Genomic DNA, 23,242 nt, shown 5'->3' on the forward strand with positions numbered 1-23,242 from the left:
GGTATATGCATATATATATATATATATATATATATATATACACACACACACACAGAGTATTGAACAGTGAGAATGAGTGCTCAACACCACATTTGGGGAATACAGTAATCCCTCGACTATCGCAGGTGTTATGTTTCAAAACCCCCCACGATAGGTGAAAATCCATGAAGTAGAAACAGTACTGTATTTTTTTTTATTATTTGTTTTATTATACATGCGAAACAACACCATAGATATGGTGAGGGATTACTGTAAATATTCTTCAGTTGGGGATTAACAAGGTAACCAATGGTTTCATGTTGGGTAAATCTCCACAATCTTCAAACAGTCTACATAGTAATCCCCAGCATTTTGGAATAGTCAAGATTACATGATCCTCTGCAGGATTTCAAGGGAAGTAACTTACAAGAATGTATTATTTGCCTTGATTTAGCACAAGAATTTCTATTCATCATAAATTAATTCATTGTCTTATGTGAAATTGCTCATACATCATCATAATCACCATCCTCGTTTAACGTCCACTTTCCATGCTAGCATGGGTTAGACGGTTTGATTGAGGGCTGGCAAGCCAGAAGGCTACACCAGGCTCCAATCCGATCTAGCAAAGTTTCTACAGCTGTATGCCCTTCCTACTGTCAACCACTCCAAGACTGTAGTGGGTGCTTTTTACGTGCCACTGGCACAAGGGCCAGTCAGGTGGCACTGGCAACGATCATGCTCGAATGGTGCTTTTCACATGCAACCAGCACGAGACCAGTCAGGCAGCACTGGCATCGACCACACATTCATATTTCTACATCATGCATTTTTGTTGATGTCTGAGCAAGTGCATATCATTTATGGGATTTTAAAGGTTTTAGACACGATTAGTCCATGAAATTGTAAGTTCATGTACATATTTCTTTCTGAATCAAGTGATGTCATGAAGAATGTGTTACGGACAACCTCCATATAAACTAGAGCATCATAGCTGGCAGTAAAAATTTAACTCAAATTTTGCTGGACCCATGCAAGCTTGGAAAAGTGAATGTGATGACATGAAATTGAAAAGAATAACTCATATATAAATTTGTTCTTTTAGTTTATTTCAGAAGACAACAAAAAAAAAAAGACACAGCCCCCTACCAAAAAAAAACAAAACAAAACAAAAAAAAAAAACTAAATTCAAAAATGAATTGAAATTTATAAAAAGATGTACAATTAAGAGTTGGGTTGGAGTGGAGGGATAAGATTTTTCTTTTTATGTTTTTTAGGTTTAAACTTTAGCCAAATAATAGTCGTCATATCTTTTAAACCAGACTGTGGGTGAGAAAAAAAATATGTTTATATAATATATCTGAACAGATAGAATAACCATGACAGAGAATGACAAAATAGGTTTAGAAAGATCAGACTGATTATGGCTAATATTTGAATGAATATACCTGCCAGGGAAGATCTACATTTTAAATTTTAATTAAAACACAGGAATTCAAAAAAAAAAAAAAAAAAAAAAAGAAACAAAATAAAAAATAGAGGGGGGGAGGAAAAAGAACATTGGAAGATACACACAAAGATTTGTGTACAAGACATTTTGCTTACACACACTACTCACTCCATCCCTTCCCTCATTCACACACACACACAATGAAAATGAATGAATCTGAACTGATTTGTTTCAAAGAATTTGACACTTGCTAGAAATAAAGATAATCTTCCATTTCCTTCCACATTTTTTTTTTTGTTTTATTGTTTGTTTTTGGCAGTATAAGAAATCTTGAAGATATTTCAACATAGAAAACCTAAGAAATTTTTCATTTGTTTGGTAAAAACTGGTAAAAACAATGAAAAAAATTTTCTGTGATCTGAAGTCCTCACACACGGATTCAGTCTTGGAATATTTGACTAGGACACAGGAAAATAAACTGCTCAGTGTGTCAGTTCATAGAAGTTTCACCACTTCATGTCAACGATCTTCAGAATCTCTTTAGTTAATATCGATAACAAGCTTATAATCTCTTAAAAAATTTTTTTTTTTTTCAACATTATCACACACACACAAAAATCAGTCTAAGAAAAACAAGAAGTAAAACTCAGTGAGTTTGATGAATAGATTCTGGGAGACATTTTCATTGCAAATAGAAATACCTCTTTGTATTTATATATTTCAAAAATACTTTAAAAAAAAAGCTTAAGTTAGACACTAACTAGTGATACTTAGATGGGTTAGAAAAAAATTTTCAATTTAGTGTGAATGTAAAAATACTTTTATAGAAAATTTTTTTTTAATAAAGTATGCAGAATAAATGTTAAATTAATTTTCTCAAGCCTTACTAATTTCTAACTAAGCAATTGCTGTAGATTCAGCCAAATTCTCAAACCAAAACAAAAAATAGAAACTACATCGAGTTTGAGGAGAGCAACTTAGTTGACAGGAGATGAACAGAAAATCAGTAACCTACAGATTAATTAAAATTTCAAATACAGGCAGAAAGCCACAAACATTTATCAACCCAGAAAAGATGAAAGGCAAAATTGACCATGGCAGAATTGAACTCAGAACATACAGGAACAATGCTCAATACTGTAAGGCATTTAATTCAATACTCTAATGATCTTGCCAGTCTACAGCCTGATCCATTTTTTTTAGTATTAATCCTACAGTATCTAGTTAAAGGAGATGAAAACAAATGTTTATATGCACCCAGAAAACAATTTCAAGCCTTCAATGAAGAAGTACAAAATGGAGTGCATACAATTTCAGAAGTTGTGCCCTACTTATATTTTTGTTGTTGAATATTTACATTATTAATGTTAATTCACTGAGAAACTTTAGAGAATAACAAAAACAAACCTGAGAAATTCACAACGATATTAACAAATATAATGCAGTTCCTGTAGTAATGACCATCATATTAACATTAACAATTTCAAGATTAAGTTTAACATAAAACTAATCTTTATTTCAATGGTGTATATACATGCTATATATATTACTCACTGGGCCTGAAGTAGGAGACAGTACCTATGGCTTTGCAGACCCTCCTAGACCAGCATGATTGACACCATTAATATCCTGCTTTGGAAGTCAATAATTGCAGTAAAGATATATGCAATGAAGGTGGAGGATTATATAAACATGCACACAAGATTTTCACACCATTTTCTTTTAAATAGCCTTCATAGCATGCGTGAACAACGTATTTAATAATTTTTCAGTCATCTGAATAAAGAAAATACAATGAGGACTATGAAGACAGTTACAACTAAATTAAAAAAAAAAAAATTATGGACATCGTTAACCAGTAACAATGATGACAAAACTGCCTGCAGACCTAATAGTACACATTCCAAAAATTCTAAGAAATTAGCAGATATGCAAATTGAGGTAACATGAGTGACTAGATTACATATATAGAATGCTTAAAAAGTCTCTCCTTTGGCATAAATAAAAAATCTGCTTATCTTCAATCATTGATGTCATTATCAGAGTAAACAGTATCATCGTTGTTTTAATTAGTCTACATTTTTAAGTCACCAATAAAGCATTGTGCGTAGGGACAGCCACCAAAAAGGAGGGAGATGGGTTAGTCAGCAGAGGGAGAAACTAGTGAATGTACAATGAACCAGTTAGCCATGCAGGGAATAATTACTGAAGCAGTATCCGATAGAAATTTAGCACAATTATCATAGTTTCATATCACTTGGATACAAAATTGTTTTTATCACGAAAGAGAAATAACAAAATAAATGCTATAAATTGGCTCTACCAATTAAATTGGCCTTGAGGGGTTTGGCTGGTCAATAAGAGGACTTCTCTAGTTTAGAGGGTTAAAAATAAGAATCATGCATCTATTAAATTCATGTTTCTAGTAAAACATGCAGCCCTGTGAAAAATTTTTTACAAGCTGTTTTTTTAAAAATCATTTTCTTCATTTTCATTCTTCTAAAAGTGAAGAGAAAATGAGAAAATAGTAAAAGTTGTAATTTTGCAATAGAAAAGAAAATGTCCCCTTTTCTAGATAAATTATCAAATATCTAGAATGCTAAAAATAACAAGCTTCTTTGAAGATCTGGAAAATTTGCAGTTTGCATTATATCTTCTTTCATTTTAGACATGTCTGTGCGTTAATTTGGGCATTAAAAAATTGTAATACAAACATTAAACATTTATTTAATAGGACCTGGAGAAAATGTCACCCACAGATTCAACATCGTACTAATAATAACGTCCGCTCAACCAGAGCTGACTCAGAGCTACACAACAACAATGTACTTGTATCATGCTTGTACAATTTAGCTAAGTTAGCCAAACCAACTGGACTTGTTCATATATTAATTGGCCCAACGAACTGGAAACCAATACAAACAGAAAAACAAAAATACACACAATAATGTACTGTTTCAAGTAGGTAGCTGAAGCTCAGTCAATTTGTAATGTATGTGTATACATACTGCTTTTCTTTAAAAAATACTTATTGTTTTAAACTAATTTTCACAAAGGGCCTCTGATATAGGTTTATTGCTCGACTTAAAAGATATCAATCAAAAATAATATTCAAGGATTTTAATTTAAAATTATAAAAAAATAAATTATCTAATTTTAAACTCATAAGACTTATTAATGTAAACAATGACTGTTGAATAAATGGATTGAGTACAAATAAAACTAATTTAAATTAGTTTGCAAGCCAGCTAAAAAAGAAATAAAAATCCTTCAAATCCTATTGATTTAAAATGGTGTAAAACAAAATATTTTAGATCAACAAGTGTCTGTTATGGTAGAAAATCTCAGAATTAGCTAACAAGATACTCCAAAGTGGAGATTCCATATACTTTGATCTTATTTGAAAAGTGTTTAAAAAAAAAAATGATTATCCATGATTCATTCACGGATGTATTATCAATGGTTGAAAGCTCTTCAATATAAGGAGTGTTATGAAGAATATTATGAAATTAGACAATGAAAATATTTTTAACTAATAACTCAAAACTTTTTGCCAAGCATAATATCTAGACAACATTTTATGCTGGCAAGCTTTAATAGTCTACTATCTAAATCATTAAATTCTATTGTGTACAGATAGATGAATGCAAGATTAATTTTACCTGGTTCATTAACTAGTAGAGTAAAAAAAAAAAACCCTAATAATTATAGGTACAAGGCCACAATGTTGTGGGGAGGAATGTAACTGATTATATCAACCCCAATGTTTGACTGGTACTTAACGACCTAGGAAGAATGAATGTAAAAAAAAAATCAACTTCAGTAAGAAGTGAGAATGTAGACATAACACAACATTTAGTCCAACACTTTACTAATTATGCCACTATACTATCTGATTTAGTTTGACACTACTAATTACGCCACTAGATGACCAATTGGCAGTTGTTAGATTATCAGATTGCTTTGCAGTAGCTGTTCCAGCTCTCTGCACTCCAAGTTCAAATTATGCCACAGCCTCAACTGATCTGACACAGACATAAATCTGGGGAGATAACAGTTGATTATATTGATTAGTATTGATTTCCTGATTATTTTATTGGCATCTGGTAAACTATAAAATGAATTCAACTTTGGTGGAATTTTAACGTTAACTAAATACAGCATTGTATTTTGACCAGGGGAAAAAGGAACAGTTGATTATACCAAGCCCAGTCCTTGGCAGCTATTTAACTTTATCAATTCCATAATGGAACACAAAGTTGTCCTCAGTGAGATTTGAACTTAAAACATAAAAAACCAAAGCAATAACTGCAGGGTATTTTTTCTAATGCTCTAACAATTCTGCCAATCCACCACCCTCCCTAATAGTCCATTTAATATACAATATTTGAAGGTTAGAAATTCCAATTTAAAGATAACTGAACTAAATTTAAAATATAGTAAGTGAAGAAATAGTTCTTTCTTTCTATAAAAATCAAGTTAAAATGTCAAATGATATTTTCCTATAAATGTCAAAATAAAGCAATATCAAATTCGATATTAGTTAAATGAAAAGAACAATTTAAGAAACCAACTGAAGGGTTGACTGGAAACTTCATTTTCAGCAATGGTTACAAAAGTGAATAACATTAAGTTACCACAGTAACAGGAGATAGAATTATTATTATACTAATCTGGCAAAAAAAAAAAAAAAAGTTGGCGACCATATTCACTAGAAACTAAAACAATAACAGACAACTTGTTTCAATACTGATAAATAACCAACAATACTAAGGATTTATTACAATCCATGAAAAAAGGAGGAGTAAACAGGGTTTTAAAAGTTCAGATTAATATGAAACATTAACTGACATTTAAATTTTTGAATAACAAAAATAATAAATGTTTAAGAAATAAATAATGCTGCAATGGTTTATAGTCTCAGACTATATTACAATGCAAGCAACAGAATTTCAATAATTTCTTTGCTTACTTGGTAATGATAATAAACATCAATATATTAACATGTCATAGATATCTGAAGTTTCATGAAAGACACACACACATACATACACAAACAACCATTCTCACTTTCTAACAAAAATCTAAAAATACATGGTCATCTCTTTAGCAGTTTTATTTGTTTTTATTTCACAGCCAACCTGAGATACCAAGTAAGCTTCCCCTTTGGTTTTCCTAAAAGGGAAAAAAAAAAAAAAAAGCCAATGGTTTAAAAAAAAAAAAAAAATGAAGAAAAGGGACTGCAGAGAGTAGTGAAGATGAAGAAGAAACCAAAGACTGAACCAAGATTGTCAAGAACAAAAGTAAGGCAGAGGGTCTTAGCCTATTTGATAGAAATGGTTGTCATAGAGATCTGGCTGTATCAAAATTAAACATTACCACAGGAAGTGATTATTACAACGAGAAAAAAATTCCAAATTTTTTTGTTTTTAAATGCTTAATTTGAAATAACTGTTAATAAAGGTTATAATATAGAAAAGAACTTTGATCAACAATTTGTTTGCTACTTTCATTGTTCAACAAGAAAATACAGATTGCTGTAATGCTTTCTTGAAATATGATTGCTTGAATATATGTTTTCTTTTATGAACTCTTTCGTAGTATTATTGTTGATTAAGTTTTGTATAAATTTTTAACATTTTTATTAGGCAAGGAATTTTTTTTTCCTGTTTATACACAAAAAGGAGAGGGAAGGGGCGAGGTATTTGTACTCAGCATAAAACAGAGTACAAATACACGTTAATTTTAGATGATCTTAAGCTTTTTGATGAAAACAGACCAGCGAACAAATAAATTAGAAGATAGGTGGTAGGGTAGAAAACAAAATTGACATAAGTTGAGAGGAAGGGGTAGGATTTTGTTAGTGACACACTCATTTAAGACAATGAAGAATGTGAAAACAAACCATGTTCAAGTATATATTTCAATGCTGAAGTCAGGTTGATGGGAATCGTCATAATGAGTTCAACAACATTTTGATGACTTCATATCAGATCTGATCAACCAAAGTAGCATTTACTACTTTTGGGTGGATTATGACTTGCTTGGAGGAGAAATGACACAAGTCACATGGTCCTTTGTAGCCTTCATTCTCAGAATGACTGAGGCATTAATATGGTTGACGTGTTCAGTTTGAACTGTAACTGTTTGATGGGAAGACATGGGGAGTGGGGAGACTGTTCACTATGAACGTAGTTCTGAAGACCATGGATAGAGCAAAGTTTTTAGAACAGGGTCTAAAAAAATGAGACAGTATAAAGGTCATAAACAAGAGATACAATAGTAAAAGTGAGAGGTATAAAGCAGGTACACAGAGTTGTAAAAAAAGGCTGATGAAGCAGAAATTGGAGGCAGTTCAGGATGGCAGATTTGTCATTTCAGGTAGATGGTTTTTTCCAAGGTGCTCACTAATGTTTTGCTACAAGACGCAAGGATAGTATTGAAACTATGTAAGCAGTATTCCATGGTGAGACATATCAAGTGACAGCAATTGTTCAGAACTAAAAAGTATTATTCATCATTTAAAAGAGTCCACTCTTTTTTAGGTGCAGTTTTAATAGTACGGGTTCTTTTTTAACTGTGAACTAACTGTACATGAGCAAAGAAAGTGATTCAAATGTTTTCTAAAAGTAAAAATGAAATAGTATTTAGTGATGCTAAATGATTTTTCAGTTGTCCTCAAACCACGCTTCTGTCAGAAATCTATCAATATCAAGTATTAAAAGGTTAATCAGAAGCTGTGAAGATTGCAAGTGGGTAACACTTGTGTTTGGAAAGAAAGGAAAATGGTATATGGTGTAAGTGTAAAATATGTTAAAAAGTTTGAAAAATTTACTAATAAAGAGAAAGAATAGAGTTAGAATGATGACAAATCTACAAGGAACAGAATGGCCATTCTAGACCGGAAAGATTTCTTTCTAAGGCATGCCACAATGAAGCTACTGATGAAAAAAAAAAAAAAAGATTTGTTGGCAGTCAGGAAGATCTCAACACCAAACCTCAAACATTTCACTAGAATTCTTTGAGAAATCATTGAAATGAAGTAAGTGAGCAATTCAGTGGAACTAACTCCAAAATGGTGTAAAATATCGGTATTTAGAATTTATATGGATTAATTATGTTTGAAGCAGTTATATCTGGTTAATAATTCACATCAGTCAATTCAGTTGAAACAGATACACCAATTGTGTAACATTATATCTGATATTTATTTATTATATTATAGTATTATGTGGAATAGTGGATACAAGGTATCTTAATAAATCTAAACCCGACAGTACTAAGGTGGTTTTCATTGAGACAACAGAAAATACATGGTAGAACTAAATGCAAGCATTCTCAGCTACACTTTCTTTTTTTAAACTAATATATTAACAGTTCACTCTCACAAAAAATTACACCGTATATTAAGAAAATCCCCAAATTGATATCATCTCTATATACATAGCACAAAGTTATCTGGCTCACAAAACAATTACAAGAATACTTAACTAGACATGTAAGTAATAAAAAGGTGGGTTTGATTTTTGTTTCAACATCAGAAATAATGTTGGCAAAGAACACATTTCATCAACAGATCAATTGAAATTATTACTACACTATACCAAAAGGTCACAAGTGAACAACTTGTTTTGTACCTACATGTATAATGAAGATTTTCAAGAGAGCTAACATTATATTTGGAACATTTTCTTTTCACTGAGAAGTCAAATTCTTTTCAGTCTTTAGGTCTTGTAAAGCATTAAATAAAATTTATTCCTCCCAACTGTTGAGGAAAATAGGAGATGTTGAAACTTAAAAAAATATATTCTTACAGAGTTAGAATCTATAGAAAACCTGAATACAACAGTTACTTGAAAGTTCAAAGAATGTTATTAATCAACACAAAGAACTTGATCTAGCCTAGTTGATCCAATATGATCAATAAAAATACCAATATGATCATCATAAATATATATATATATCTTAGGATTGACGTAACAGCTGCTTATATTTGACATTTCTCACTATACTACAATTTTTCATTTTTTGTATTCACTCGAAAAATGTCATTCAACAAGTTTACATAAAAATGATTTATAACTAGTGATATCTGCTTCAAGAATAGTTGAGAGATTTATCAAGTATTTAACACAAGCACCAGAAGAAAACCAACATACCCAAAAGGAAAAAAAACCCCCAAAAAAAACCATCCCACTTCAGCCCTCAACTGTTCCAACAACCAGAAAGAGGAGTCTTTGTGGGTGGAGGATAGGGGAGTAGAACAGGGAGGGGTACAATTAGCGGGAGTTAGAAAGTAGAAAACAAAAGTCATTAACTAAACATAAACTGCTGGTGACACTATCACCAATTACTATCACAAATCCTCAAACAACATTATTTAAGAAACCATATACGCACACCCATACCTAGATACACACACACACACACACACACACACACACACACACACACATACATACATACATACATACACACACTTGCATCCCCCCATTGCTATACAATTTCTTCAGCAATTCCACCCCAGCGTACTCGGTATTTTCGATTCCTCCACACAATTGTCCAATCTCGGTGACTTTGAATTGTTAGATACAATGTCATAACTTCTCGTAAAAGCCAGCAGACAAGGAATTCAAACTTTGACATCGGTAAGGAGCCATTCTGAAATAAAAGATTAAACATTTAAAAAATTTATTGGAGTCATATCATAAACAGCATCCTAAAACACTAATGGAGTCCAATCTACATTTATATTTTCAATATATAACTGTTATAAATTTCCAACATGTAACAGCAATTATCTGTTATAAGGTTCAAAATATACCAACATATAACTACAGTCAGTTGTTACAAAGTTTACTGTATAAATCTACATTAAATAAAGTATTTAAGTCAAATATGTAGCATTGCAACAAGTTACTGATATAATTGCAATTTAGTGACCTACTTTAGGCCTGCACCACTGCAGACCTAAAGAATATATTATTCTCAGTAATTAAATTCATATCAACATGTAATTGAAAATATTCAAACATTGTTTTAAAAATAGTGCTTTACAAATATTTCCATTTCATAATTACCAAGGACTTCGTGTCAAAGTTAATAAATATACATATATACACATTCTTTGACAGCAATAAACCTATTCCTCCCATCATATTTCTGAACTTCACCTAAAATCACCATCATCTCTCAACAACTTAGTCAGGTGCCACACAACAACAACAAAAAAAAAAAAAAAAAAAAAAAAAAAAAAAAAGCATCCAAGACAGTCTGTTAAGTGGTAAATGTTAGGAACAACATCTAGTTGTAGAAACCACGCCAAAATTGAGATATTGGAGCACGATGTGGCCCTCCAACCTATTGGATCCTGTTGATCTATCCAACCCATGCCAGTATGGAAAATAGACATAAAATGATGAATTATGTGTTCTTAGATATGTATTTTCCTTTAAAATTATTTAACAATGGCTAAAAGAATAAACTAAACTATAATACTTTTATATATTGGTGTTATCTAATTTATAAGTAACTCTGTTGAATATAACGATTATCATTTGAAAAACAGAAAGTAAATAAACTTGGATGAATACCAGAAGACATAAATAGAATAGTAGGTGATATATATTTATTTGTAATCATTCTACACAGTGCTTACAGGCAACCAAAAAACTTGTCAAACTGCTGCACCACAAATTACAGCAAGATTGATCAACTACTTCTAGCAAAATAAAAAAAATATAAAGTTGGAAATGGCAGCAAGAAATGAACAAACAATCTTGTAAATGGACAGTGGAAAGAGTTGATGCATCAGAAAGTAAGAGGTAACAAATTAACATTAGAGTGCCAGAGAGAGAATTTATAAATTCATATATTCAAGTTATCTCTACTATACAGGACTACCTAGAAAGTTGAATAGCTTAAGACTACAAGAATTGTTTTAAGTAAAAGAGTTCAAGTTCTAATCATAACTCTAAGATATAATTGATACCTTTCATGCTTTATATATTACACTCTGAACAAAAGTGTGTATGTCAGAACCCATGATATTACTAGAAAGATCACTAAATAAGAGACAGCTACTGTTCATTTTATAAACGCAATGTCTGTAAGATTTAAGGATTATTATTATCATTATCCAGAAGAGAAGTTGATCTCAGTACTGTAAGATAATGAAGCAATTGTTAAATTTGGATTGCATATCTCATTAACTTGCAAATACATCTAGTACATGGACTGGCTTTGGCCACAGGATGTAAATCATCGACTTTTTGGTTAGTAACCAGAGGCTGCCAGTGACTAATACAATTGTAATTATTCACTAGTTAAAATTATATAGTTCAATTCTCATCAATACCATTAGATAAAAGGTAAAATTTAATTTCAAATATAAAATAGAATGTTTCTTTCATTATTTGATTGGTTGGCAATATTACTAAAGAAAAGACTGCCAGGTTATGCAAAGAATGGCAGTGATGCAATCAATCCTGAATGCCAGAAATAGGTAAGAAACCCTGCTCTGCATTCTTCACTAATGTTCATTGAACATGTGACTTTATACCAACCAGCAAATATGTGAAGGAAAAATTTGATTTACCACCAGATCCATCCATTAAGATTACTTGTCACCATTTTTTAGTAATGATGAACAAGCAGTGGACACACTACAGTAAAGGATTGAAGTAAAGAGTTTTCCTCTTCAACAAACCTCAATGTCCAAACTAAAGAACTACATTCTGGCTATATTTTATGAAGTGGGTCCTGAGTAACAAGTCTCATGTGGATTTCGCTTTATCATCTAATTGTACTTACAAGAACAGAGTGAATTTGGAGATATTAATGGTTTCAGAGCCATTTCTCCAAGTATCTATCCATTTTTTTCTTTTTGAAAATCAATTTATATCTTTTTATGTCAATTTATAAAGATCTTATTTCTTGTATCTCTGTTCAGGCAGCGAGCTGGCAGAAACATTAGCATGCCAGGCAAAATGCTTAGCAGTATTTTTGTTTGTCTTTATGTTTCTGAGTTCAAATTCTGCCAAGGTCGACTCTGTCTTTCATCCTTCTGGGGGGGTCAATGAAATAAATACCAGTTACACACTGAGGTTGATGTAATCAACTTACCCCCCCCCCCCCCCCAAAAAAATTTCAGGCCTTGTGTGTATAGTAGAAAGAATTATTACTACTATTATCATTATGCAAGGTCAACTTTGCTTTTCATCCCTTTTTTTGGGGGGGGGGGGGGGGTCAATAAAATAAGTACCAGTTGAAAACTGAAGCTAATGTAATCCACTCATCCCCTCCCCACAAATTGCTGCCCTTGTGGCAAAATTTGAAACCATTATTATTATCAAGGAGGTAAACTGGCAGAATTGCTAGCATGCCAGGCAAAATGCTTAGCAGTATTTCGTCTGTCTTTATGTTTCTGAGTTCAAATTCGTCTTTCATTCTTTAATGGGAGATGATAAGATAGGTACCAGTTGAGTCCTGGGGTTGATGTAAATGAGTTATCCCAAAATTGCTGGCCTTATGCCAAAATTTGAATCCACTATTATTATTTATTTTTTTTTTGTTGCTTCACCTTGGCTGAATAGTGAATTCTAATATACATTTTAATTAAACATTTCATATCAAAAACTAATTTCTAGCTACAAATGGATTTTTTAATATCCATGTAACTTATCAAACTAAAGTTCTGGTCAAGTTAAAATATTTCTAATGCTTCTTCATTGATATAAAACTATTTCTATACAATTATAAACAAAGAGTTATGTCATAACCCGACAATCCTATAAACCAGTAAGAGTAGTAACTTAGCCAAGGAAGTCACTAAAATAGCAAACACTGCAATAGGTCACAAATAGTTCAGCTCATTGGTTTCAGTGTCAGCTCAACAGCTGGCAGGAGTGAATAGAAAAAGACTTTCACCAAGTCCTATGCACTTTTCTACTTCACCCCATATATATCTATTTCAATCTGTAGAGAGCTAAATAATACAAAGCCTGTTTAAGAAGACAGTACATCATTAACCAAATGATACATTTTTCAGAATTTACAATAAGAAACTATTAATATGAAGTATGAATATTCAATTCATACTGAAACCTTATCATGAAGGAAACATTTTTGATGTATATTAAAATTTAACAATTTTTTTTTTCTTACTCGTTACAAGATCTTTCTGTAAAAATGGACAGTAACTAGGTTATTTACATAATTAGTTGCTACATAATTAGTTGTAAAGTTCCTAAAAAGAAACAGAACTGTCAAAGTTCGTTCAACATCCTGCTTCCCCACTTGATGCTAGCACAGTTTGCACAGGGGAATTGAGGCATTTTATGACTAGATGCCTTTCCTGTCACCAATCCTAAGCAAATATTTGAGTAAAAGATCTTTTTCGTTGAACAGGGTAACCAATAGCAATGTCAAAAAAAAAAAAAAAAATGCGACGCAGGAGTGGCTGCGTGGTAAGTGGCTTGCTTACCAACCACATGGTTCTGGGTTCAGCCCCACTGCATGGCACCTTGGGTAAGTGTCTTCTACTGTAGCCTTGGGCCAACCAAAGCCTTGTGAGTGGATTTGATAGACGGAAACTGAAAGAAGCCTGTCATATATGTGTGCGTTTGTCCCCACACCAACACTTGACATCTGATGCTGGTGTGTTTACGTCCCTGTAACTTAGAAGTTCGGCAAAAGAGACTAATAGAATAAGTACTAGGCTTACAAAGAATAAGTCCTGGGGTTGATTTGTTCGACTAAAGGTGGTGCTCCAGCATGGCTACAGTCAAATGACAAACAAATAAAAGAATAAAAGAAGAATCATATCACAGTTTCTCTCAAATGCCAATTCCACTTATGAAACATTGGTTGGCCTGAGGCTAGAATAAAAGACACTTGCCTAGAGTGTCATGAGGAGAAATAGAATTTGAAAATGCTTAACTATGAAGCAAAATCAGTATCCACACAGCCATGTGTCTATACACCTTTATACATTTTGCATTACAAATTTAATAAAATAAAAAAAAGTATTGAGAATTAAGGTAAATAAAAATCATTTTATCTTGATACAATCTGAATGAATAAATTATCACCAACATACATCCACTCTCCTTGCTGGAATGGGTTGGATGGGTCACATGGTTAGAGTCAGTACATATTTTTAGACAGATCAGAGGATCTCCTCTTGCTCATGTTTCATTTTTTGGTTGGGGTTTCTACAGTCGGACATCCTTCCTATTATCAGATTGTCACCTTGGCCACTGTTTTAGATACACACACCTGTCTCAATACTGAGCGCCTGTATTATTTCCTAATTACATATTTTTGAATATTTATTCCCCAATTGCAACAATTTTGATAAATAAATGCAAAACAAATATACTTACTTCAACAATCTGCATGAGTATATAATCCAGAAGAAACCAAACTAAAACATGTAAAAGGAAAAAGGCCAGAGGACTAATGTCAAACATGTACTCAACAGCTAGAGAAGCTAGTACGCCTAACATCATACATTCTGACAGGGGTTCAAAAATGATGAACATTGGGATCATAGAAGTCCGCAACTGAGACCACCTAAATTAAAACAAAAGATTAAAAAAATAAATCATACGAATAAAACTTGAAAAACAAATTCTGAATTTAAAAATATAACATTTTTCGAAGTTATGCAAAGTGAGGTCAAACTTAGAACAATGTAGCTGCAAGGTAAACTTCTTAACCATACAGAAAATAAATTCAATAATTTTTGTTGCTTATATTTCTTTTACAATTACTCATTTCCCCATTTTGCTGAATCTAGGGCACCAAATTCAATTATCAGATGCACTAAGTGTCATAGATTACTACGATCACATGAAACTGACATAACAGATGTGATCCCTTTGTCTTCTATCCTGTGTATCATGTAATACATAGGACAGATATCCTTGGTGTCCATGCATTGTATATGAGACACTCCTAATTTTTCTCAACCACCAGAATAACTTTAAATTACTCAAAATGTATGAAGCAAGAACTAAAAGTCCGAAAACAAACATGAACATTTTAGGACAATCTTATGAAAATACTTTGGACAGGCAAAGGGTTAACTTGCACCTTAACTCAATCACTTTCAGCCAGCATTCAGGTTATCCCAAATATCTAAATGACTATTTTGCATTTTACCTCTGGAATGCAACAAAGATGTAAATGCCACATTGTAGCACTCAATATCAAATAATAATAAATTGCAGATCTAATTATTAAATAACAAAATGAGATACCTGGTGATGATTGAAGTATTACACAATTGACATTCTCAGAGGTAGAGGATATGTCTCCAACATCTAAAGTCATTTCAAATCAGTAAGATACATGGTAGGAGAGAGCATTGGCTTAAGCTCATTAAAAGTATTTAATTATATCCTTCTATATTCTGAAGTCTGCTGCCATGCATCTCTCCAAGTTGTGTACTGAGAATCAATTCAATTAATTACATCTATTCTTTTCAAATTTGTGGCCCAGTACCAAAGTAGAAAAACAAATCAATTTTTAGAACTATTGTGATCAAGCAACTTCAGTAATTTATGCTAATATTGAAAATGTTCCCTTGTGAGGTAAAAAAAAAACTCTCGATGAATGTTACTTTGGAAACCAAACATTACAAATTCTTTCTATACTTCATGTCCTTAGCAGCAAGATGAAAGAATTATACAAGTCAGCAAATAGGTTTTAAAAAATATTAAAATAATTCAAAAATTCGTGCTATTGCTAGAAGATAAATTTTCATGGTATTTTAGCAAAACAATCTACATCTCAAAATCTAACATAGATAAACAAACACAAAAATATCAGGTCATCCTATAAGTTCTGTCCGATTTTACCTCTTTTTAAAATTGAATGAAATTTAATAGTATTTTAGAATGTCTAATGGAATTAAAAATTATTTTTATGCATTTGTGTACATTTAAACTAATTAAATATTCTTTTACAGAATAATAGAATTAGAATTTCTTTGATTAAAACCCTTTCTAACATGGAAGTATCGAAAGAGCATTTAAGGCACATAATGCTTTATGAGTACAAAAAAGAACTCTGCAGCCGAAGCGACTCGAAACATACACTCAGCTTATGGGAAAGAATGCTCGAATGAAAGAACTTGCAGCAGATGGTTTGCAAAATTTAGAAGATGAAGATCAAACAGGATGTCCAGTTGCGTTTGATAAGTTCCTTGAGGCATTACTTGAAGAAAATCCTGCATTATCAGTTGAAGAATTGGCAATAAAGCTTAGTTCAAACCATACAACTGTTCATCGTCATCTTCAACAACTTGGAAAATGGGTGCCTCATGAACTGTCCAAAAGCAACCGCAAATCTCGAGTTGACATCTGCTCTTCTCTCCATTCTCGCGAACTCATTTCACTCTTTTTGGATAGACTTGTGACTGGTGGCGAAAAATGGATCTTCTATCGAAATGTTAAACGTCGTAAACAGTGGCTTGGTAAAAAATAAAAAGCTCAACCACAACCAAGAAGGGAACTTCATGGAAAAAAGGTTCTTCTTTCTATCCAGTGGGATTGCAAAGGAGTAATTCACTTTGAATTGTTACTACCTAATGCAACTACCAATGCTCAAGTCTACTGTCAGCAATTAGAGCATTTGAACCAAGCTTTGAAGAAAAAAAAGACCCGCTTTAGTGAATTGAAAAGAAGTGATATTTCATCAGGACAATGCGTGACCCCACACTGCAAAGAGCACATCACAGAAGATCGAAGGGCTTGGTTGGGAAAAAATTCCTTATCCACCTTATTCTCCCGACCTTGCTCCTTCAGACTACCATTTGTTTCGTAGTTTACAGAATCATTTGGGGGGACATAACTTTCGCAAGCCAGGAGGAGGTCGAAACTGATATTTCAAAGTTCTTCGCTTTGAAACCAAAAGAGTTTTACATTGATGGGATTAAAAAGTTTGTAAATAGATGGAAGGAAGTCATAGATAATCAGGGAAAGTACATTGATGATTAAATTTCAATTAAATATAACATTTGATCACTTGTTTTTTTTATTCAAAATTCGGACAGAACTTATGGGATGACCTAATACTTCTCTCAATAAATTAATAACAAAATATTACAAACCTGATTAAACGTTTATGAAATTCTCCAATAGAATATGTTCCACAATTTTGCATACCAGGTTCACTGCAGATAACAGTTTGATAGCCTCTGGAAATGCAAAACACGTAATATTGATATAGGACAATGGAATTTACAGGAAAAAAAAAAAGAGTTTATGTACCCACAGCAATTTTCAATATGTTATCTATATGTATCTGTAACTGGACAAGTTAATAACTGGACTGTTTTATTTTAAACAACCTCTGTGTTTTATCAACAACAAATAAGGTCAACAAAGGAGCCTCCTACTCTCTTTCACTCTCTGGTTGTTTGACGAGTTAGAAATAGCAATCAAATCTCCCTCAATTCACAGAGAAAAGAACACATTGAATAATGTGGTTCCAGGTTCTCGATACAGAAAAAAAAACATGGGATGACCATGGTTAGAATGCTTTTAATCCCAGGTGCACTCTGTCAAAATTGACTTGGAGCTAAACAAGAATAAACTAATAATATTCAAGAGAAGGATCTTTAGCGCAAAAGTCTCACTGTTATGGATACAAGCAATGCAGCTGCCTCCACATTAATCAAAATAACCATTAACAGAGTTTATTTCTGACTGACAGTCAATCTACTAATTATGTGTGCCAACAATAACGATATTTAAAATGGAAAAATATTAGGATAAAAGAAAGTTAATAATAACCCAAGTAATTAATGATTTTTTTTTAGTATTGTAGTAAATGTTACATATTTAGAGTGTTACAACAATTGCAGTGAAGAAACAAAGATTTTTTTTTCAACCATCTTAACGGCAATGTTCTTAGGGTTTTATCGACTTTTGAGAAATAAAAGGATATAGTATAAATGTATTAAATAAGGGTTTACATAAATATGAGGGAGAGGAGAGAGAGATACCAGCTAGAGCTTACACATTAAGAAAATGGCCAATAAAGGAACAAAGGTACAACATTAAATAGATTTAATGTCTGTCTCTCTTTCTCATATATATATATATATATATATATATATATATATATATATGAAAGAAAGCAATGGAGGAGGCCATTAAAATATGAATAAAGTAGCAATTGCAAAATGTTAACATGTTTAATAGCTAATCACATGATGTAATTTCCAAAAAGAACTCTTCAAATTTCAAAAGGAAGATATATAATTAAAGAATTCTGAAGTGAACTTACTTTTCTCGAATAGCTTCAGCAAAAAAGTAATCCTCAGCAAGGTATTTGCCAAAAGCTGACATACCACCTGCTTGATCAAGAAGCTCCTTTCTCATCAAACATGACATTCCAGTGGTACAGTTAATACCAACAAAATTGGCACTTAAATAACATCGTGATTGCTGTGTTCCAAAGAACACCTAATGGATTAAGAAAGAAAGAAAGAAATTCAAGTGAGAAAAATTATCAATCATATATATTTTTTCTAAGCATATATATATATATAAACTTCTCAAAGCAGTGAAACACTTTCTTTTGGACAGGGAAAAGAAAATTAAACTTCAACACAACTGTACAAATATATATATATATATATATACATACACACACACACACACACCTATGTGTACAATTCTTTTTATATATATATATATATACATACATACATACACACACACACACACACGTGTATAATTCATTTTTGTGTATGTATGTGTATATATATATATATATACACACACACACACACACACACACACATGTATAATTCTTTTATGTATATATATACATATGTATACACACACACACACGCCCACATCTAATTCTTTTACACACAAATGAACATTAAATAGAAATAACATTGATAACTTGTAAAACAAGATACACAATGTTTTGAAGTAAAATCATTTGATTTGTTTTGTTCTCCATTCATCATAAAAGAAATAACATATTTTGCATGGCTTAGCAATACATTTCAAGATAATGCACTTTACACACACACACACATACACACACATATATACAATACATATATATATATATATATATATATATATATATATATATTCATACACAAACACAGATGCAGTAAATGACATTGCTAGAAGTGCAGTTAAAGGAGTTGGTGATATGATAGAGACAATGATGGGTGTCTGTGAGGATGGTGGTGTTGGTGAGATAGGAGCAAGTGCGGCAGCATGGGCGGGAGCCAGGTTGGGAGGTGGGGTTAGGGAAAAAACTGTGGACCAAGAGGGCACGCAGGTTGTGGGCTCATTTGAAGGAGGGAAGGGGTAGGTTGGGGAAGATGTGTGAAGTGGAGGGGTCGGACTGGGGTCACCGGAAGGCTCAGAGAATGGTGCATTGGAGGGGCAGGGTGGAAGGGAGGGGTGGTAGGTGAGGGGGGAACAGGAGATGGGCAGCAGTGGGGCGGGTGTAGGGAGAGAGAGCAGAGGCATGGACCACGGAACGTGTTCTGGCAAGGGCTGTGTGGATAATGGCGAGAGGATATCCACAAAGGATGAAGTGGTGAGCCAGGAGTTGAGACCAAGTCTCAAAGTCATGGTTGTCACTTGCAGAGCCTGCGCAGAGAGAGGAACTGGGAGTAGGAGATGGAGAGCTTGGTGTGGGTAGGGTGGGAGGAGGAGAAGTTGAGGTATGAGCGTCAGTCGATATGTTTGTAGTGGACGGAGGTAGCGAGAGCGGAGTTGTGTATGTTGACCGAAATGTTGAGAAATGTGACAGAAGTGTTGGAAATGGTGCAGGAGAATTCAAGGGCAGGAAGGAAGGATTGGACAAAAAAAGAGGAAGGAGTAAAGTTGTTCACAGGAGAGTGAGGTTGAACCAACACAGTCATCAGTATAATGACCGTATATCATTTAACTTCCATCTTCCATGCATCCATGGGTAGGACAGCTGACAGGAGCCAGCCAGGTAGAAAATCTACCTGAAGCTACTGTGTCTGTTTTTATGGCTGGATGCCCTTCCTAACAATAACCACTCTGCAAAGTGGACTCAGTAATTCTTATGTGGCACTAGCACAGGTGAAGTTAATTTCAGTAAGATTTTTACAGCTGGATGCCCTTCCAGATACCAACCACGTTACAGTGTGAATTGGATGCTTTAAATGTGGCACCAGCACTGGCAGGGTAACCGAGTAACTTAAAAGAGGAGGAATTATGAGAGGGGCAAGGCATTTGTGTCAGAGAATGATAGTTAGAGTGTGACAAAGGGACATAAGTAGGTGTCTTGTCACAACAGAGGGGGCATTAGAGGTGATCCAGTATCAAATGATGAAAGGTTAGAGTGTAACAGAGACACAGAGAGGCAGAAATAGGTGTCTTGCCATAGAAGAAGTACATGGTTAGAGAGAGAGAGAGAGAGAGAGAGTGAGAGGTACAGAAAGAGGCCAGAAACAAGTGCACTGATGTAAAGGTGATACTTTGTTACCTATTCAGAGGAAAAACAAGAGAAGGAGAGAGAGAGAGAGAGAGAGAGAGAGAGAGAGAAAGAGAGAGAGAGAGAGATAGAGAGCGAGAGAGAGAGCGAGAGAGATAGAGAAAGAGTAGGAAACAGCAAAAGTGCAAGAAAGCAGAAGAGAGATGGTGTAGTGCTAGGGTATACTCACAAGTAAAAAGAATATGAACATAAAATCTGGTTAGAAAAATAGAGAGTCGATGTCGGTGGTGGGGAACAGTGATACAGTGAGCACAGCAGTGAGGACAAGAAAGAGGATTGGAAAACAATCATAAAGCATGAAGAGGAAATGTGAAGAAGAGAAACGTGCAATTAGAAGAAGAGTTGTACTTTAACTTCTTAGGGTAGAGTGGGTGAAAAGTGTGTTGTTACGTGTGGGTGGGACACGCTTCAAGCACTCAGTTTTGTGGATAGGCCTTCCCTAGGACCTCATCTATATATATATACACTATATATATATACATACATGTACACACACACACACACTATATATATATACATATATACACACACAAATAGATATATACATATATACACACACAAATAGATATATACATATATATATACATACACACACACACACATATATATATATAACTAATTGACATCAGATGAATAATCTAAAGCTACCAATAAAAAAGATAGTGTCTTTGTACATATATATTACCCTATAGTTTCTACCTTTACTCATGCTATGTCAGGTAAATAGCACTTCATATGTTCTTCAGCTGCTGGAAATCCTATCTTTAATACTTTGGAAGTTTCACTAGCTAATAACACTCATATGCCTACATAATGTATTTGCCAGGACTATTGACTCCTATTTCAATACTAATTAAATCCAACCATAACAAGGAATGTGTCTAGTGCAAATAATGAGCCATTAGTGTAACCAGATCGTCAGGTTTGTTTCCCTACTGATATAATCTACTATAGCATTAGCTCAGTGTTCATTTTCCTCATTCACACCCTTCAGTTGTATAGCTTAGAAAGTATTCAATTTTATTTATTTCCCCCCATTACCCCACGGATGTTGTTGACTTGTAGAAATTCTTGCCTTAACACTACTAACACAATTTCATGTACCTTTTCATCTTATTTTTCAAATTTTTCATGTTCTATTTATTGAGTGATCTTAACTAAATCACTTGCCACCTGCCTCGAGACATCTCTACATGTTTATCATAAGAAAAATTGACTGAGGCAATTCAGTGAAAACTAATTTTCTAAATGAATTTAACCCTTTAGCATTTAAACTAGCTTATATCTAACCCAAATATCCTAGCTGTTCTATGTTCAAATTGGTCAGATATAGCCTCACACCTACCCTATAATGTCATTTCAAAAATATACAATTACATCATTGAAATCTCAAAGCTACAAGATAATGCATGACTGATTCAAAACAATGTAGATAAATAAGCATTACATTTTAGAGAGTAAAGAGTAAATAAATTTTATTTTTAATCTTTTTGTACACAATTTCATCACAAATTAGAAACAAAACTCAAAACAGGATCCTTATAGAAATTTATAGCAAGCAGTAATCCATTAGTTCTTGTCATGGGCATGAAACATGAAAGACCAGCAGAGGCTGGAGAGAAATGACGCACACAAGGCCTGCTGGTTATGTAACGATAATTAATCAGCATGGAAAGTAAATTGCACACATTAAAGGCTTCAGCTGATATACATAGGTCGTGAACAAATGTGCTATGTGTTATTAGTTGACGTTACCTATCAAAAGTAATATTTATTTATTTATCTCTTTTATCACTTTTACTTGTTTCAGTCATTTAACTGCGGCCATGCTGGAGCACCGCCTTTAGTCGAGCAAATCGACCCCAGGACTTATTCTTTAGATGCCTAGTACTTATTCTATCGGTCTCTTTTGCCGAACCGCTAAGTTACGGGGGACCTAAACACACCACCATCGGTTGTCAAGCGATGTTGGGGGACAAACACACATACATATATATATATATATCGATGATGATGATGATGACGACAGGCTTCTTTCAGTTTCCGTCAACCAAATCCACTCACAAGGCTTTGGTTGGCCCGAGGCTATAGTAGAAGACACTTACCCAAGGTGCCACGTAGTGGGAATGAACCCGGAACCATGTGGTTGGTAAGCAAGCTACTTACCACACAGCCACTCCTGCGCCTATATTTATTTATTTATTCACAATGATTTGAATTGGTCATGTATCATGTGGTAGCTCTGAGATTTCAATGATGTGATTGATTGTTTTTAGAATAATATTCTAGGGTAAATGTGAC

At 33.3% G+C, this 23,242-nt stretch overlaps 1 protein-coding gene across 1 annotated transcript in view; it reads right to left on the bottom strand.

Annotated features, from left to right (window-relative positions):
- Nucleotides 1-1,067: 1,067 nt before the first annotated feature.
- The window catches only part of LOC106867446 (ceramide glucosyltransferase), a 114,962-nt gene continuing 92,787 nt past the window's right edge, over nucleotides 1,068-23,242 (bottom strand). The window contains exons 6-9 of the mRNA XM_052968588.2: nucleotides 18,728-18,906; nucleotides 17,547-17,633; nucleotides 14,815-15,004; nucleotides 1,068-10,090 (exon numbers count right to left, since the gene is read on the bottom strand). Of these exons, the coding sequence (XP_052824548.1) occupies nucleotides 9,926-10,090; nucleotides 14,815-15,004; nucleotides 17,547-17,633; nucleotides 18,728-18,906 (621 nt within the window). The 3' untranslated portion in view covers nucleotides 1,068-9,925. The remainder of the gene's footprint in view (nucleotides 10,091-14,814; nucleotides 15,005-17,546; nucleotides 17,634-18,727; nucleotides 18,907-23,242) is intronic.

This window comes from Octopus bimaculoides, chromosome 6 (assembly GCF_046866305.1).
Source record: "Octopus bimaculoides isolate indiv1 chromosome 6, ASM4686630v1, whole genome shotgun sequence".
Classification (NCBI taxonomy): Eukaryota; Metazoa; Mollusca; class Cephalopoda; order Octopoda; family Octopodidae; genus Octopus; species Octopus bimaculoides.